The sequence below is a fragment of the Larimichthys crocea genome, chromosome XVII (genome assembly GCF_000972845.2).
Source record: "Larimichthys crocea isolate SSNF chromosome XVII, L_crocea_2.0, whole genome shotgun sequence".
Classification (NCBI taxonomy): domain Eukaryota; kingdom Metazoa; phylum Chordata; class Actinopteri; family Sciaenidae; genus Larimichthys; species Larimichthys crocea.
Window position 1 is genome coordinate 14,649,854 of NC_040027.1, and position 18,570 is coordinate 14,668,423.

Consider the following 18,570-nt stretch of genomic DNA (forward strand, 5'->3'; position numbering starts at 1 on the left):
AGCAACTTCATGCAAAGTCCTGTATTACGGCACTTCCATTACATAACCTCCGTATGTACTCACTGTCACTAACTGCTGCGTTGCAGAGTGAGTCTGCATACAAAAAAAACACAAAGTTCCTCACAGTGTCTGCACACAGATGAACAAACAGTATAAACAGGACCCCCTTACATCAACATGCTCCATGTGTACACAACATGCCAGTGATGAAAGATAACACATCCTGACCTCCTGTCTGCAGCTCACTGAAGAGGAACCTAGCCAAGCTGTGAACAGTCGCTTAGAGAGACTGCAGATAAACAAGTGGATGAAGGGAGATGATGGAAAAGTCGCTGACAAACAACTTCAAGGTAAAGTTGGAGGCAATGACAGTCACTCTGCCTTTAACAGACAAAAGCCTCTACTTGTTCTTTGTGAGCTTCATCTGATAGTTTGCACCAACAGAGCACAGAATGATGCAGATGGGTCAAGCTGAGGCTTTCATCTGTAATCCCCTCTGATTCAAAGATGCAGACATTACAACATAACTTATACAGTGATGAAAGGTTTAAGTCTCTGCAGTCAGTAGTAACACAGGTCAATGCTGCACCCTAGAGGTCAAACTAAGTATAACAGTTTAAAAAAGATTTAAACTAGGGAACAGTACAGTATACTGGATATTTAAGAAACTATTTAGTCAGATGTCAGCTTCTGTTTTCTGGTATACAAAATACAATTCTGTACAAGAAGTGTCAAAGTTGTCTCCACTTGCTGAGGAGCCCGAGGTTCTTTGAAGTATGCAGGGCTCTGTTAAAAACCTTTTATGACACTGTGGTAACATCTGCATTCGTCTTTAGACGGGAAAAGACTGAACAAAAAAAAGGTCCAGCTCTGTCCTGGCATGACCTCTAGACTCCATAGAGAAAGTGGGGGAGAGGAGGATGTTAGCAAAAGCTGACATCCATTATGAACAACTCCTCTCACCTCCTGTATGAGATTGTGGAGGCCTTAAACATTTCTTTCAGCAACAGACTGCTACTCCCACTATGTAAGAAGGAGCGCTTCCACAGGTCCTTCTCCAGCAGCTGTCAGAGTCTTTAACACCAGCATGACTTCATGACTTATCTTAGATATATTTCTTATCGACCTTGTGTGTACAAGCAGCTGTGAGCTCGTGTTCATGTCACGCTGTTGTTCTTCACAGATCCCTCATAAGATACCAGTAAACAGACAGACACGTGTGGTTGATTCTGACTTAAAAAGCCATATATATAATATGATAGAAATATCGCTAAGGATTAGTGTGTTAGGTTTAATGCCATGGTGACATCTAGTGGTGTAGCTTCTGATTGGAGCCTAAGTATCCCTGACGTATTGCAAAAAGAGTTTGTTGAAAATGTTTATATGAATTAAATCATCAGTTTGAGTTAAATTAAACACTTAAGAATCACAATGGCTGTGTTTTCTTTCACAATAGAAATGATCCTTGTGAAATTGTTGAGCCTGACTTTCTTCTTAGATTGTCGGGGTACTGCTACAATTAAGTATTTTCATTATCTAATAATTCATAAATGATTGCATGATTGACTCAATAATCGTCATCTTGAGTATCAGTCACAGTTGATAAAATATGATCTGTTCAGAAAATAGATGGGTGACATCTTTATGACTCGTTTAGTCCGACTACCAATCCAAAAAGTAAAGATGTTGACAGCTTAGAGGCTGGAACCTGAGAACGTAAAACATTTTCCTTTAATAATGACAAACGATGAATCATTTATCAAAATTGTCAGTTTTCTGTGGATCAGCTTATCGAACAACACACTACTGTTTCAGCATTATCTGGTGGGTATCTGCGTACAACACACAGCACAACAGGTTGCAAACAAAGGTGACAGAAAATGTTAGTATAAAGCAGGTGAGATGCATGGGCCAGGACTTTGAGGCTTGAACCAGACACCACGAGGAAAGGAAGTCTTTCAATCATTGGATTTCTATAAAGGATGAGCTTTCACCCAGTATATTTCAGACAGTATACAGTATATCCAAGCAGTGTGGTGTTTACGTTCACCGTATTGTAGTTCTGAGTCGTCTCTGGAGCTTCACTGGAACTTACTTTTGGTTTCATGAGGGGGGGCACCAGGGTTTTGGAAGGAGGAGGCAGCAAGCTGGAGTATGGGTGCAGAACCAGGGTGATTGTCTGATGACAAGAGGACAGGAGGGAGGGAGTAGGGGGGGTGGGAGAGAGTGAGAAAGACGTGATTTAAATGGATAGCTCACTCAAATTACAACATAACCCGAATGAATGAATGGATGGATGGATGTATACTGTAGTTGTAATTTTTTAAGCTCATACACAAAACATCGATCCAACCAGGCATGCTTGCAAGTTGGGTAAATCTGTCCATCAGGAGTAAATCAGGGTAAACGGGTGGATGGGTGGTGCAAATAATCACATTCAGCAAAGCATAAGACACAAGGGAGAGGCAAGTGGGTCAAACAAAATGCACAGGAGGTGAAATGTGGGTTGAATCCACAAGAGGGCAATGAAGGATCATACACTGACAATGAGGCACAAACACAGCTTCCAAAATGAACCATAGATATCAATGTTTCAGTGAAATCAAGACGAATTTCATCGGTATTTCATGAAGCAGTCACCCTGCTGCCTGTCTACCAAAAAACTGTATGCGAATCTCACTGACAAGAAACTGTCTAAGAAAGGCATGTGGGTTACTTTGCATGGGATAAACAGATTAAAACAAATGTTTAATTTGTAAAACTGGTCATGAAATTCATTATGTAAAGAGAAATCTTTGAAAAAAAAAATCAGGGCAAAATCTTCAAAAAAAATCATAGGACGATGCTGGAAGTCTTCTTACGAGCAAGTGCCTTACATTACCATTATGTTTTATTTGCAGCATTTAATTATTCATTCTATTTGTAAACATTTTGATGGTGTTGGTGTACAAGGACGATCATTTTTCAGTTCAGTAGCAGTTGCCCAGCAACCTCTGGAGACTGCAGGAACATGGTGTTCCTCGCCAAGAAACAGTCTGACACCTAACACCCCGTTAGACAGCAAGTCGTTTTCACACTGCAGTTTGTTCACAGATTAAACAAACAAAACACAACCGGTTACTGATCTTTAGAGGTGCTGGTAGGCAGATTTTCGTCGCATTTGGACACATCAGCAGTTTCCCTCAGTTTCTAGTCTGTATGCTAAGCTAAACCTAAGCTGGCTGGATACTATCAGCAAAAAAGCAAAAACACATATTTCCCAAAAAGGTGCTAATCTAAAAAAATCTCCAAAGATGTGGATCATTGGCAGACCAGAGGTCGGCTGTACGGTGCCTGGGTGCTGCAATAAGCCATCTACAACAGAACCTACCTGTCAATCAAAGCGGACACACTGTTAATTCTGCATAACTTTAAGCTTTAATATAATTTAAACAGGTGAGTTATATAAAAATTCATTGAATGGGGAAATTAGCTATAGAGACCAAAACAGTTTTTTGTACCAGGCTGTAAACATGTTTATTTCTGCTGTGAAGTTGGTCATTTTAACATGGGGACTTATGGAGACTGACTCATTCTGCAGCCAACCTCAAGTGGCTGCTTGAGGAACTGCAGTTTTGCAGTTATAACTGGTTAAAATAGGTGTAATACAGTCAGGAATATGAAAGATTAAATTCATAATTAGGTTGGAAAGAAGGATAAGAACCTTTTAATGAATAAAATAATATTTGTCACAACACCATGTTTAATAAAATCTAAGGCTACCATTGTAACCATGGTGATTTTTTTATCCCTGGATCTCATTTCATGGTCCGATTACTTACACTTGATAAACAGTCTAATATTTACATTGCAAAGCCAGATTATTGTCCCACTTCCACTAATAGAGCACAGACTTACACATAATTACAAAAGCTCGCCAGCCAAGAGAACAAGGGCCGGGTGAGTAATCACACTGTCACCCAACACCACCAACAACAACTAACAAAGAAGTGAAGCTGGAGGAAATGTGCTGCAGCTGAGATTCACTTACTGTACAATCCACTGTCACACTGGTACCAGATTACATGTCAAACGTGTGTGAGCGAGCCATAATGTGGATATGAGTTAGTTGAGTATATTGTTTTCGACTTAGCGATCTAACTTTATTACTGTATGTGTGTGTGCGTGTGTTTCCCAACATGTTCTATATTTAAAATCAATTTATCAATTTAGAGTAGATCCGTTTCTGCCAGTTTCAATATAAAAGACTGTTTGTGCTTCTCTAACTGCTGAACAGTTGGCACTGACGCAGAACACACGGCGATCACATTTACATGTCACTCAGACAGTAATAGGTCACAAGGGACAGAAAGAAAGGGAACATCACTGCAGGAACTCTGTTCTTCATTACAACCTTATGATACGAGTTAGGCTAATTAGGTCATTCACGGTCCATTATTGCATTTGGAGAAGCATGCACATCTACGGATGCCAGTGTGAGAAGAGCAAAAAGAAGTCTGAATGTTTGAGAGCACTTGTAGGTGCCATCTTGGAAATGCAATTACCTTCACAAAAAAAGATTTAAAAAATAAATAAACAGAAATGCAACATGAACTGAGGTTGCAGGTTGTTACTGACTGCCTTCAGGCGAGTAAAATCTCTTACTGGTGACGGGGGCTGCGTTGTTTGGAGTGTCAGCCCTCAGGTACTGTGTGGTCTGGGTGGACGGCTGAGAAAGGCCCTGCGAGCTTCCACTGTCGCTCACACTGGAAGACACAGAGAGGGAGAACATGGAGTTATCCAGGGGCAGCAAGTCGTCAGTTCATCACTCCATCGCTAAGTTTCTGTGCAAAGTCCTTCTTAAAACTTCTACCAGATAGTTTCAACTTAATGGTCTACTTTTGGGTTCTTTGCATTGGCTCACTGTAAAAACAAGAATTTAAAGTCATTCTCCTTAGAACACTGTGCTCTAATATGCATGGTTCCTTGTGGTTCATATAGTTTCTAAAAGTAGAATGGGAGTCAGAGCTTTCAGCTATCAAACACCTCTCCTGTGGTACCAGCTCCCAGTTTGGGTTTAAAAAGGCAGTACCCCTCTCCACATTTAAGAGCAGGCTTCAGGAGTTTGTTTTTGATAGAGCTGATAGTTTGGGCTGGCCCAGGTGAGTCCTGAACCATCACTTAGTTATGCTGCTATAGGCCCAGACTGCCCGGGGACTTCCCATTATGCACTGAGCTCTTCTCTCCATCTGTACACATTCATGTCCCATTAATGCATGTGACTAACTTTAATTCTTCCACAGAGTCTTTCTGCTTTCTCGTCTCACAGGTTCTTAAAGACCGTGGCTACACCTAGATCAGTGATTGGTCAAGCCTGCACCACTGGAAAAGCAAACCTTTAGTCATATCTCCATTAAAGTTTAGTTATAGTTTTTTATTATTTTATTGCTGCTGTGCATCAAACGCTTGCTCATGGTGAGAACTGTTGAGTCTCTGTAAGAGTACGGTCTATACGGAAAGTGCCATGAGATAACTTCTGTTATGATTTGGTGCAATATAAATACACATGAAAAGAATTTAATTAAATCAGTTTGCACAATTAGAAACGAATATCTTAGCTTGTGTCGATCTTCGTAATCCTCGTAGTAATGTGTAAATCTCCATGTTATGACGAGGCTATTTTTGATCTTACAAACAGCTGGTGCATCCAGTTATGGCTCTACAACGTAACTTAATTACAGATTAATGTAAAAATAGTTATCACTTTCTCGATCCAATCTAAAAATGTCTGAAAATAGAGAAAAAAAAGTTGATTTTCTGGAGCTCAAGGTAACACCTTTTGTGTGACCAAAGTCCAAAACCCAATGATATTTGGTTAACTATCACAAAAGACTGAAAATATTAGCATCTGAGAAGCTGAAACCAGTGAATTTGACTTTTTGACATTTTTGCAGAAAAACCGTGACCCCGCGTTCACGCTGATCAGTAACTTGTGAGTGATTCTAAGTGAAGAAAGGTCTAAAGTTGAACAACCAACAAGATATTCTTGTAGAAAACAAGTATGTGGTCACAGTGATTAAATCAAACGACTTTAAGAAAACAACATTACAGCAAATAAATTTAGTGAAGGTATCACATTAGACAGATTTCCATAACATCTTTGTACAATTTAAAACGTACCACTGTCCCTAACCTCTTCAGATCAGTAGCAGGGGGAAGATCTCATTTCACATTGATATCTGATAACCTGTGTAGCTGCCTACAGCCATCTGGAGTGGAGATTACAGAAACTGAACAACAGGAAAGCCAAAGCACAGGTTTCAGCTTGATATAAACCTCTCTGTGGAGATGACCTATTTTTGTCTGTCTTTGAACGGCAGCATTCTGCAGAAAACGCCACAAAGACAGAACAGACACAAAGCTGCAAAACCGCTCTGTACTCTGCTTCTTTTTTTATTAGCTTCAATGTAACAAGTGAACTTGTGAGTGTGGCCTGAAACTAAAGAAACAAACCTGTCCTCCATCTCCACTCTCTTCATGCTGTGCAGGTGCAGGATGGCCAGGATGATGGCCACGAGGAAGATGACAATGCAGCACACGCTCACGCTTATATAGAACACCTGGGTGGAGGTGGTGGGGGTGGTCACACCATCTACTGATAAAAACAAGACACGTTAACAATCAAGACACAGCAGTGGGGAATATCTGGAAAATAGGGCATCACTGCACACATACATCATTTGGTATTATGAAATAAAAACATAAAAATATTAGGTAAGGCAATGGCATGACGACTTGAGTGAGAGAGGAAGAAACTATAAGTACACCAAGGGCTCCACTTTAGGTTAATGGAGGCCTGGAATAGGCTGTGCCCAGGATCCAGTGTCTGAGAGTTTTTCTCATCACCTCTCTAAAAGCCTCACAGGGCCCCAGGTTCCTCGGGACTACCCAAGCAGAAGGGAGACGACAACCCACTAATGGTACTTTGTTACTTTGGGCTATGGGCTCACAAAGAGTCTGAATTAAATCCCACTGGAAGAGGACAACCACTCCCAAAGGGTTGGGGGCTGACAGAGTGCACTTCAACGGGAGAATGAATGCTTCTCTTTAAGCTATGGAATCATATGGCGTCTTATCAGGCTGATGCCACCTATGATAGACAATACATAGACAGGATAGGAGAGAAGGATGTGGAGATTACTTACGTTCAGGCCGTGGATGAGTGAGATTGTTGATGGGAGTCGGAATATTTGGGTCAGGACCTATTCGGGTTGATGAAGGAAAAGAAAAGAGAATCAAATCAACTCCAGTGAAAGCTTCATGGCAGATTCAGTTAAGTATGTGAAGGAAAAAACGTTTATGTATTCAGTGGAGGTTGAAATAAGTTTCACAGTCAGTTCTGATCACATTCTGAACATTTACTTATACTACAGCTCACAAACTAAAGATAAAGCAAATCAGACTGATGCTTCACTACAAGGTAACAGTTTTCCCCTGGATTCCACCGGACACGGCTCTGTCACGGCACTGCCACGGTAAAACTAGGGGTGTTTTCCCTGCCCGATTCTGTTAACTCGCTCAGACTTTGTTTAGGTGCTTCTATCATGCAGGCTACATATTTATATTGTTTCCCTTTTGTTTGTTTTTATACAATCAGTCTGCATTGATCTGCTCTGTGCTGCTTGACACAGCTTCTGTCAAAAATAGACCAGCCGCATTATTCTACATGAAGAAAAGTGGCAACACTTCTGGAACATAAGCACTGCGGCATCGTCGTCGTCTTAAATGGCTGCAATCAGCTTTGGAAGCTGTGTCACAGCAAGTCAGTGTGAGATCATCTTTACCGACAACACTGTAAATGTGGCTGTAAGATGAAGTTATGTTTTATATAAACTGAATGACTGATTATGCTGAAAGAAAAATTGGAAAGGCAAAACACCCTTTACAAAGTAGTGACAAGATTGTTTTTGCTTCTTTAGTCAGTAAAAGCAATGACTTACGTTTTAAATCTTTCTCCCTCTCATTAGAGGAGACTAGAGTAGATGAATGATAAACAAAGCTTTAAACCCAGAGTTCTATTTGTCTTATTCCTAATACCGTCCATATAACTCTAACTAATACAAACAAAATACAAGAAAGAGCCTGATGGATAACACTAGCGAGGCTCATGTTTTTCTAATCAACAACATCTTCACTCTGATAGTTTGTAGTGTGACAGTAAAGGACACTGTCAGTTTGTTCCTGAGTTTCTACAAAGAAGCTTCTGGGTTCCTTGTAAACTCCAGCTGCTAAAAAAACTATAAGCTCCGTGAGATCATACAGCACTGTTCAATCTCTGCTTCAGGTACAAAAAAAAACGGTTGTCAGGTATGATTGCTCATCGTATATTCTGAGCTCCACTCAGGCACACAAAGAATCTCTTATTGCTGCTAATTTGACTCACGCTCAGAATAAGATGGGAATAAATTTGTTTCCATGGGGCATATGGCAAGAAGCCTTTTGGATACATGTAATTATCTTCAGGCAGTTTGAAAATAGCACAGAACTGAATACAGAATACAAGAACCTGTACATGTCCTCCTCGTAAGCAAACCCCTTTAAAGTCTTCACACACTCTTGTGCTAAAACAGTTTCTAGGAGGTCAACACGATATGCCTTTTTCACAGCGGACACTCGTCAAAGCAGGAAGAGCACAGGTGTAATTACTAACATTAACAACGATGCCAGCAGGGCAGCAGGTAACCATCGTTATAGTCATTAATTACACCTGTGCTCGGCCTGCTATGACATGAATAATAATAATAATATATATAATATATATAAATACTATATATAATATTGAGATACCTACTTTTATAGCACATTTTCCTCCTCTTGAAGTTGAGCACTGTGTAGTTGTTGGCATGGATGGTGAGGTTGAGCTGCACTGTTAAAACAGCCTCTCCATCTACCTTGCCGGAACAGAAGAGGTCCACTCTAAAGACTGCGGAGACAGAGAAAGACACTTAGAGAAACTTCGTCCCCTGCAATGCATAATATCCAATATCACTCAGAGATGCATGGCATCGGCACATTTTTAAGAATAATAGATTAAATATAACTGCAGGTGTGTTGCAAAAGTTTGAGTTTAGTACACACATGAAATTGTTACAATCTTGTAAGTGTTTTAAAAAAGTTTGAGACTGCGGGTCTCCCCTCATACAAAGCTTTGACATAGGCGCCCCCTCACCATGTTAAGTTTACTTCACTCAATTCATGGATGTCTACAGGATCATGATTATGTCATTTAACCCTAAAGACACTCAATAATTAAGCCAAGACAGCCTAATACTGCTGCTTGACGTAACTTAAGGTGACATCAAGTACATAAAAAAGGTCTGTCATAAAGGTACTTATTAGTTTCTGACAGGGAAAGTGGGAAACGGTACAATTTCCAAAACCACTGTCTATTTAAGCTCATCACACACATTTAAATTATTCTATGTGATCTCCTGTTGACAACTGAAACTGTCTGAAGCGCCCCTGGGGAGGCCGTCTGTACTTTATCAGCAACTTCATCACATCTATCTGAGAGCTGTGACTGTAAAACACTCCTCACTTTGCTGAAATCTTCATGTATAATTTAACAATGATGTTAAGAGTATTGCCAGGAATTGAAAAATTCCGCAAAGTAAAAAGTTTAAAGCAAACTACAACCGGCCGTTTCACTGGTGGCTATATGCCGGACTATTTCTTGGCTCTCAGCAGTCACCAGGCAACCAGCAGGAAATTACCGTTTCTGGCCAAGAAATACTCTGGCACATAACCCCGCCCCCCCAAAAAATGAAAAATCTGTAACTCGTCTTTCTCATGCGGGTTTCTGTAGGGATTCAACAAAAGAGACTAGTTGGTGAAATTTGAGATGCTGTACTGATAAAAAGAAACAGAATAGAGGAAAGAATGCAGAAAGCCTCCCAAAGTGTCAAACTAATTCTTCATCTACCAATTAAAAGCATGTAGGACGCTCTGAGTGACAACAAAAATCAGATATTAGACAAACCAGAGGGAACACGAGGCACCTCCCCCTGACTGGAGATGTTGCTGCGTGGTTGGTTCATGGCAGCAGGGTTCTCCATTTGGAAGCCAAGCCGGTAATCAACCTATAAAACAAACGTAAAAAGGTTGTCTTGCAAATGTAAGTAAGCCAGTACTGAGGTGGTGAATCAATCGTTCGACTTACCTTTGTCTTGGAATGCCATGTGAAGTGAAGGCTGTTAGTCTCGCTGGGCACGGGAAGCGTGAAGGAGAGAGCGTAATGATTCACCACATTGTCACGCACGTAGTAGAGTTCAGCATCGAGGCCTGCGTGAGGACAGAAAATTGCACCTCATGAGAAAATGTCGATATTAACTTAGTGAATATTTTTGGAAATCGAGGAGGAGAAACCACTACACTGGACATAAAAAAAACACAAAAAAATTCTAATTTAGTGGTAGATTTTTTGAGTGAGGGCAAGCCAGAGCAGAATGGTAAAACATCCACTCAAACTGCCAGCCTGGATTAGGAGGGTCCCCCCCTCCCCTCCCCAATAAGAGAGATGGACTAACCACATCTGTTAGTACTTGAGACCTCTTAGTGCCCAAGTGAAAAACTTCAAAACGTTCAAGTGAGACAACATCCAAAATATGACCGCAATTTTCTATCCAGGAAACAAAATTGGGCACGGGAAGGGGTTAAGAGGAAGAGGTTGGAATGCCTTAGATAGAAAAATGTGAACTTTCATACAAGATGCAAGTCTATTCAACCATTCAGTCTGTCGCAGAAATGTCACAGTATAAACACCAGACAGCTGGATGAGTTGGTGCCGTATGTGGTGTTTCTTTGTCGTTTCGCTTTAACAAAAGTCAAAGCTGAAAAAAAGTTTTCTTGCTGCATCAAAAAGTCTAATGTGTGCTGGTGAAATCCCCAACCCCGGCCTGGGGCTACACTATCAGTCCTTGAAAGTGTCTGGCAGAGTGGGGTCTGTCTATCAGTCTCTGAGTATCTAGTTTAAAGAGAGGGGAAGAATGTGCCCATGCTCCCCCAATACCCTCAGGCTGTCTCAGAGCTCTGGCTCATAGACCTTTCTCACATTGGCTCAATTAAAAACATTCTCAAGCATTTACCAAGTCAAGAGAAGGAGACGGGTGTTACATAAATTAGCATCTAACCAAGCCCAGAGAGTTAGACTGCTAGCTTTCATGTCTTTTAATTAAGAAACTGCTGCTCGCACATTTTCACAAAAACATGTAGGAAATAAAACAAGTATTATGTGAGTATTGTCTAAATAACACAGCATGAGCATTGAGTTAACTCCTGTCCTGACCTATGAAACTCAGTTAAAGCGAGTTTTATTTAACTCCGAATGAAAACTAAGAATACTCCATCTGCTGATAGAGATCAGAGCAGGTGAAAGCTCCGGGGGAAAAGCTAGTAAGTGGACCTTGACTTGAAGTTGTTCTTTGTAAAAGACACATTTGTATAACTGTGTAACACAGATACCTAAAACTAAAAGTACAAGTCAAAGTCTAAAATACTATATATAGTTCAAAGATAATACTAAAGGGGAAGAAAATCCTTTATTTTGGCTTAACTAACCTACGTTTACTTTGCTGAATCAATCAATCAATCAATCAATCAATCAATCAATCAATCAATCAATTTTATGGTGACATATTTGTAAGGCCTCTGCTACATTGAGTATTTTTGTCACTTTGTGGTGAAGTAGCAGTGAGTTCAGAGTTGTGTTTTTAGTAGGAAAAAGAAGCAGATCAATCTGAAGTTGTGTTTGTGGGGAGTTGGGCAACTTTTTTTTTGTATGATCAGGGTAGTCACTAACGTTGCGTGTTTCATGTCTGGTGGCAGAATTGATTGGTTAAACAGGAAACGGATGCTGATGTGAGCAGTGAGAGTGAACCTAAACAGTAACCATAAAACCAAAACAATGAGCTCAAAGACACTATAAAGCTGTGTAGAGCTGAGGTCAAATGCAGCATCAGGTCATAACCAAGCAGTAACCGCTGCAGTCCTTCAAAAAGCCACTTGAGGCTGGCTGCAGAATGAGTCAGTCTCCATAAGTCCCCATGTTAAAATGTCCAACTTCACAGCAGAAATAAACATATTTACAGCCTGGTACAAAAAAACTTTTGTCTTTTTGTCTCTATAGCTAATTTCTCTGTTCATGACAACTGTACTGAGTCTGGATGTTTATATGGAACTTGCCAGATTTTCAGCTTCAAAGCGGGTCTTTAGAAAACAGTGGGTGACGTCATGCATACACTGTCCATTTGTTATACTGTCAGTGGTGATAACAGGCACCTCATTCACATTACACACCTTCAGTTGATCCATTGTGTTGTTGAATGTTGAATACGGCATCTTTTACGTTCTCTAAGCGACTGGAAAATTGGAAAAGGTAAACACAGCGTTGCCTGAATTGTGATCATATCTGATATTTTGTTCTTACTGAGCTGCTCTTCTATGCACAGTCTCTCATGTGTGGCGGTTAACAGATGTGAGCCCAGCCACACAGTTTAGTCCTGTAATAATTGCCCTTCTCATGCTCAACTCTGTATACCTCCCTTGTCTCAACATGTGGCCACACTCCTTTGATGCCAATTACACTATGAAACCAGGCATTAAAAAGGCCCAAAGAAGACTGGCCTGAGTCTGGCTAAAGTTTATCCCTCCCACAGCTCTAGAGCCATCCACCCTGAAACAACTTCAAAACAGGAAAGTGAAGGAACGGCAACAGGAGCCTGTCAGTGTACACAGACTGAGGATGGGGAATTGTTGGTTCCTGAGGTTAATGAAGGTGATCCGTGTGCAGCAGTTTCATCACAGACTCACACTCTCTTGCTCTCTGGAATGGGAAAACAGCATTACTAGAAGGTGCGCCTGTAAACAAGAAGTCAGTGTTCGGTGCCTCGTTACATCATCACGCTGTTTGCTACTACAGATACAAACCTCTCTAACGCTAAAGGTCTTCTTTAAAACGCTAACGGACGTCATTTTGAATTCCAGCGCGATAACTTGGCAGCATGTTATGTTTTGAGGGATTATTTCCTGCTGGACATTTCCATTTCTCTCCACCGGTGTCAAGTGATTAACAACACCCAGGGCTGAACACACTGTGTCACCTGCACTAATCTGAAAACACTCAACTCTAACACACTTCAGCACAAAATAAAGCTTACAGTAACAAGTCCTCTATTTTAAACATGCTGAAAGACGTTTTTCATGCACGATTGTTGGTGAAATAAACCTGTTTTCATCCATACTCGTATTGATTGAGCTCACATGTTACAGTATGTAAGCTATTCCCCCTCAATGAAAACTATTTTTCATGAATTAGCCTAAATAAAACATCAGCAAGCCCTTCAATCCAGAAGCACATACTAACATGTTTAACTATGTTTGGATGAAACTAGGCTTCTCTGATGCAAAGTTTGGCCCAAAGTCACATGCAGCCGAAAGAAACAAATGTTAAAATCTGTGCTACTATTTATTCTTGTCGTGCACAGATTTGTCTGTGGCGTCATATTATAGTTAGAGTTAAGAGTTTTTGGCCCGGCCGTATTACTTCCAAACGTTCCCTCTTACCTTTCTAATGTGATTCCACATTAAGAAATAATAGACACAGACAAAGTCCACAGTCTTTTCTCTGTGCATGCTAAAGTTTACCCAAGGCTTCAACAGTCTGAATTTGGCAAATCCAGGTTTTTTTTTTACAGTCTTAAAAAAAAATCTCTTCATGTTTCCCTGGACTGAGTTACCCACAGCTCACTCAAACTGCTGAAACCTCATATTAACCTCAGCTGAACTTAAGAATTCATTTTGTCCCCATCTGTTACTTTAGAGTCGCGTTAGGAAGCCAGTATACACAGGTGGAGTGATTAAAGGGATCAATATCTCATTCAGTGTTACTGTAAGACACACATAGTCTGTGATGAATTACGACAGACTTGAAAGAAATCCCAACCTATCCCTTTAACTGTCGTATCATCACATATCATTACGTCACAAAAGGCCCCAAGAGCATCAGAGTAACTTACTCATGTGCAGCTGTTTGTAATGCCGACGCCACAGGTGGACCAACAAAAACATGTGAACATATGCTTTACTTTTTAACTACAGCAAACAAAGAAGAAATATGTCAAAGATACATGCTACATGTCAAGACCACTGACAGTAAAAAGAATGGACGGTGCATGTGTGAACTCTCCCACAGGTTTCATGGCTAATCTAAAAATCAGCAAAGACGTAGTGGAGTGAATGAAGTCTGGGTGCTCAAAGAAGCCACCTGTAATGGCACCCACCTGTCAGTCAAAGCAGCCATAACCATAACTTTAAGCCTTCATCTAATTTGAACAGGTAAGTTATATAAAAATTCAGACTCAGTACAGTTGTCATGAGCAGGGAAATTAGCTATAAAGACCAAAACTGTTTTTGTACCAGGCTGTAAACATGAGGAACTGCAACAACAAAAAAGATTAAATCAAAACATTGACATTAATTAACAGAAAAAACTGCTGCAGGTACAATAACAGTGATCTTTTTCATATATGAGTAAGAGCCATGTGTGACAATGGGCTGATGCTGTAGTTGTGCAGCATTACATGCACTGTAACTGTGCATCAATGTCATCAAAGACAGAGTACCTGAAACTTATAACCTACAGGCACATACAGGTAGCAGATTTTTCAGTATTTTCCATATTGATCATATTCTTACTTTCTTACTAGCAGCCAAGAGATTGAGATTGATCCTGAGCCATGAATTTGTCTGGGACTTTGCCCAGGTATAATGTGACAAAAGAGCAATCAACTTCCAAAAAAAACTTATTATTTCTTTAGTAGTCAGCTCTTGCCAAGATGAAAAAATGCAGCAGTCATCCCTGATGACACTTGATGAATACATTTTTGGAGTCACAAAATATCGTATTATGTTCTTCCAACAGAAATCTCTCTAGGAGCTTCAGTTGGTCGCCTTAGCTTCCCATATATCTTTACAACTGTCTTCCGATATGTCCAGGCAACTGTCTGGAGACAACGGTAGTTTTTTGGAGGTTTGTATTCTCTTTGTATATTCAGAATATTAGATACATCAATTAAAACACTGGCCAAGTTAATAAACTTGTTACGGACCTTGAGAGATATCTGAAGAAATCTTTATTTTTAAAAGGCAATATGTATTTGAAAAGGTGTTTATTAGCCATTATAACTTCAAGTGCTGAGTGCCTTAAATGCAAATGGACCAGAAGGCATTGTTTGCCATCGATTTCAGTATTACTGCATGCGTCTCAAGGCAAAACCTGCAGGTCATCAACCATGCCTTCAGGGCTACACTAGTCTATTGATTCGGTTTATCCATTTAATCGTCCTACTTGTGGTAATTATCCAATAAAAACTGTGCTGGCAAATCAAAGTGTATTATTTCTAAATCTTTCCATTTATCTGAATAACCTGGAATGCACCAGTATTCCAGCCATTCCGGCGGCAATGTAATATCCTCAGTGTGTGGCAGGGAAAGACCCCTCCTATCTTTAGGCAGTTGTAGGGTCATTTTATCAGGAGCCTCGTGCTACTTCACACAAAACTTGAGAACATCCCATTACATTCACTGAATTCTTACGAAGGAACTCCAATGACTCGGTTGTGAAAGGGTTGTCCGTTCCCAGAGCACCTCTTTAAGTTCAAGGTTGCATTCCTCTACTTTGGTAACACACTGCTCTCTGCTTACTCAAGTTGTTTTGTTGCAGTTTTTAAGTCATCTTTAATATCTTCAAGGTAAATCCTTTAAATTAAACTAAAATCTTATTAAATCAGCTTATGCTTTAACACCAGAACTGCCTTACGAACAAATTCCACCAGTCAAGGATGAAATGTGTCTTCGAAGCATATGAACCAAGAAAAAATGACAAAATCTGAGCAAGTCTGGTGGGTAAAATGCTCCACTCGTGCCCAGTTGTGTTTTGTCTTTAGGCATGGCATGTATGATAGGCAGAATGCTAGCTTTGGACCCTAGTCTACAGCTTGGCACATAAGAAAACTTGTCACGCTCAAATGCTGATTACCGTTTTTGATTTCTTCACCATCACCATGTTCTTGACAGCAATCCTTGTGAGTTAAAGCAGTAGGAAAGGCTTCTCTTAGCTTGCCCGTGTTTACAACATGCCAACTGCATCTAAAACAGCCTTTTTAAAATGCTTAAAAATAACTTTAAAAAAATATAATGGAAGATTTCTGGGTGCACAGCTTTGTTGGATCAACTGGAATTTAAGAACAAAATGAATTTTGTGCCATTTTCCATGAAACAACCTGCTGACATTCCTAGAGTACCAACATATTACACCTCTGACCTTCCCACATTCAATCAGTCCTCTCCTCTCATGTCAGTAGATCCACTGGGGTAAAAAGTACCTTGCTCAAGGGCACATCGACACCTCTTTGAGTAGTGAGGATTACTCACTCAATCACTTTCCCCCCTCCCACATCTTTATACCGGCTGAGAAACCGAGACTGACATGGATACTTTCAGATAACATTGGATACAAAGTCTGTGCTACAAATGGCTGTTCTGTTCATATTTAGATATCAAGACTAAACTATAAATTGCAGCAACAAATCAGGAACTAATAAATCAATGTTTGTCTTAACATTTTGGGCTCTACAAAGCTTTAAGTCGACATGCAGTGTTCTCTTGCGAGCAGCGGATCACGTTGCAGACTTTGAAAGAGGAGAACAAAAGGTGGCAGTGGCCAGGTGGTAAGGTCCAGGACAGATATAACAAAGACCCTCTTGTGCGCACAGTCGACACTATACCTCCCAAAGCCTTCATCCCTGAGTGCTCGGGAGATAAACACTCCCTCCAGCCTCTAACGGAGAAGATACTGGCCACATTAACCAAGGAAGAAGAAAATGAGGGCTTGCGTGAAACTCTATCAACTGGAAACTCCAAACAAATTCACAGGCATGAATGAAGCAGGAGAGGGGAGGAAAATGTACGAAAGGATCTCGAGATTTAAGATATCGGACTCACAAAGGAAGCTATAAGCTGAGGGGACCGAGGTTTGGTCTGGGATTGAAAAAGACATCATGTAAAGTACTAAAATCTCTCTGGGTTTGGAGAGCAGTTACATTACTGCTCCTGTCTTCACCAAAGTTAATCACTGTCACTGGAGGTTTACCATCAATTGTCTACTGCCAGCCAGCATGTTTGAGAAAATGGTCGGAAAAAAGCCTCAACATGTTTTTTTTCCTCCTTCATGTGAATAACAGTTCACCGTGTAAAAATGCAAAGCAGCTATTTCACACTCCATCAGCAACAGAGTCAATCCAAAGTTCTCCAACTACAAATGGGAAACTTGTAGCATAATTGATGACACATTCAAACGTTCGGCCTTGAAGTGCTGATTTAAATGATGGCCAAGACTTAGACTAATACGAGCCATGTGCTTTCACTTTATATTTCAGTAAATAGTAGCTCGGGCTATCAACAGTAGCTCTTTTTAAAGATAAAAACTACCTTTTACAATACAAAATGGTTAATGGAAGGACATATGAACTCAGTCACCTTGACAGTTGTATTAAATACTCAGAAGGAAAGGATACTCTTTATCACTGTGTATGTCCAAAATGTAAAAATGGGAAGTAGTTGTTCTGACTATTTCTGAGATTGTTGGAGTGAGGCTGCCTCATTAAGAAGAAATATGTGAACTTGGTATATATCTAAAGAACTTTAATGTCAGTCCTAAACACACAAGATTAATTTTCTTTGGAGGATGATCGCTTTATCTTGGACAGAAACAGACGTACCCTCGATAAGTGTATGGATAAAGAAGATGGCATCTTTTATTGTATTGGAGAGACTGACTTATATAACCGGAGGAGAGGCAAGAGAATTTTAAAATGTGTGGAAACTTTTAACAGAATTGCACATCTTTGAATTGTCATCTTAAAATTGCTGTGTTAATGTATGTCAATGAGTGTTTGTGTTTTATTTATTTGTTTGTTAAATGTGTGAAATGTTTTGTGGAAACTGTGACTACATAGTTTAATTTAATAAAAATGTATTATTGTTGTTATTGTCTATTTTATTGTATATGTGACATGAAAGTTTCAATAAAAACTCATAAAAACTGTGTATATCATAATAAACATAACAAAAAGGTGTCTACTGGCTTCCTTCAAGAGAATCTTATTTTAGTTTTGGATCCTCAAATAGTCATCCTTTCCTTTAATAACATCCACTCTAACACGAGGAATCAGTTTAACAATTTCAGCAGGAAATCATCTGACATGCCGACTCATCTCACAGCAAGAGATGTAGGACACTTGAGGATACGGGTATAAAGACACGATATGTAATTTGAGTTCATTTTTAACCTTTGGGGTGTGAGAAGCATTTATGTCTTCCTGAAGAACACTGACATAACATGTAAAGACATATGATAACACACAAATCTTGAACATCTGAGATGTTTAAGTGAACGGAAACAGACATATTTCTGAAGGTGGCGGCAGACCAAAGCATCGGATCTGTGTGCGAGGAGGAGACCGTAACCTTCCTCAA

General features: G+C 40.0%; 1 protein-coding gene across 3 annotated transcripts in view; it reads right to left on the reverse strand.

Moving 5' to 3' along the window:
• ryk (receptor like tyrosine kinase) overlaps nt 1-18,570 on the reverse strand; it is a 40,052-nt gene that overhangs the window by 13,264 nt on the left and 8,218 nt on the right. The window contains exons 2-8 of one of the 3 annotated variants that reach the window (XM_019275345.2): nt 10,199-10,320; nt 10,019-10,118; nt 8,831-8,962; nt 7,185-7,241; nt 6,493-6,631; nt 4,645-4,745; nt 2,096-2,179 (exon numbers count right to left, since the gene is read on the reverse strand). In XM_019275345.2, the coding sequence (XP_019130890.2) occupies nt 2,096-2,179; nt 4,645-4,745; nt 6,493-6,631; nt 7,185-7,241; nt 8,831-8,962; nt 10,019-10,118; nt 10,199-10,320 (735 nt within the window). Of the gene's footprint in view, nt 1-2,095; nt 2,180-4,644; nt 4,746-6,492; nt 6,635-7,184; nt 7,242-8,830; nt 8,963-10,018; nt 10,119-10,198; nt 10,321-18,570 lie in introns of all 3 variants that reach the window. The other 2 variants (XM_019275344.2, XM_019275346.2) reach the window with 2 other exon arrangements.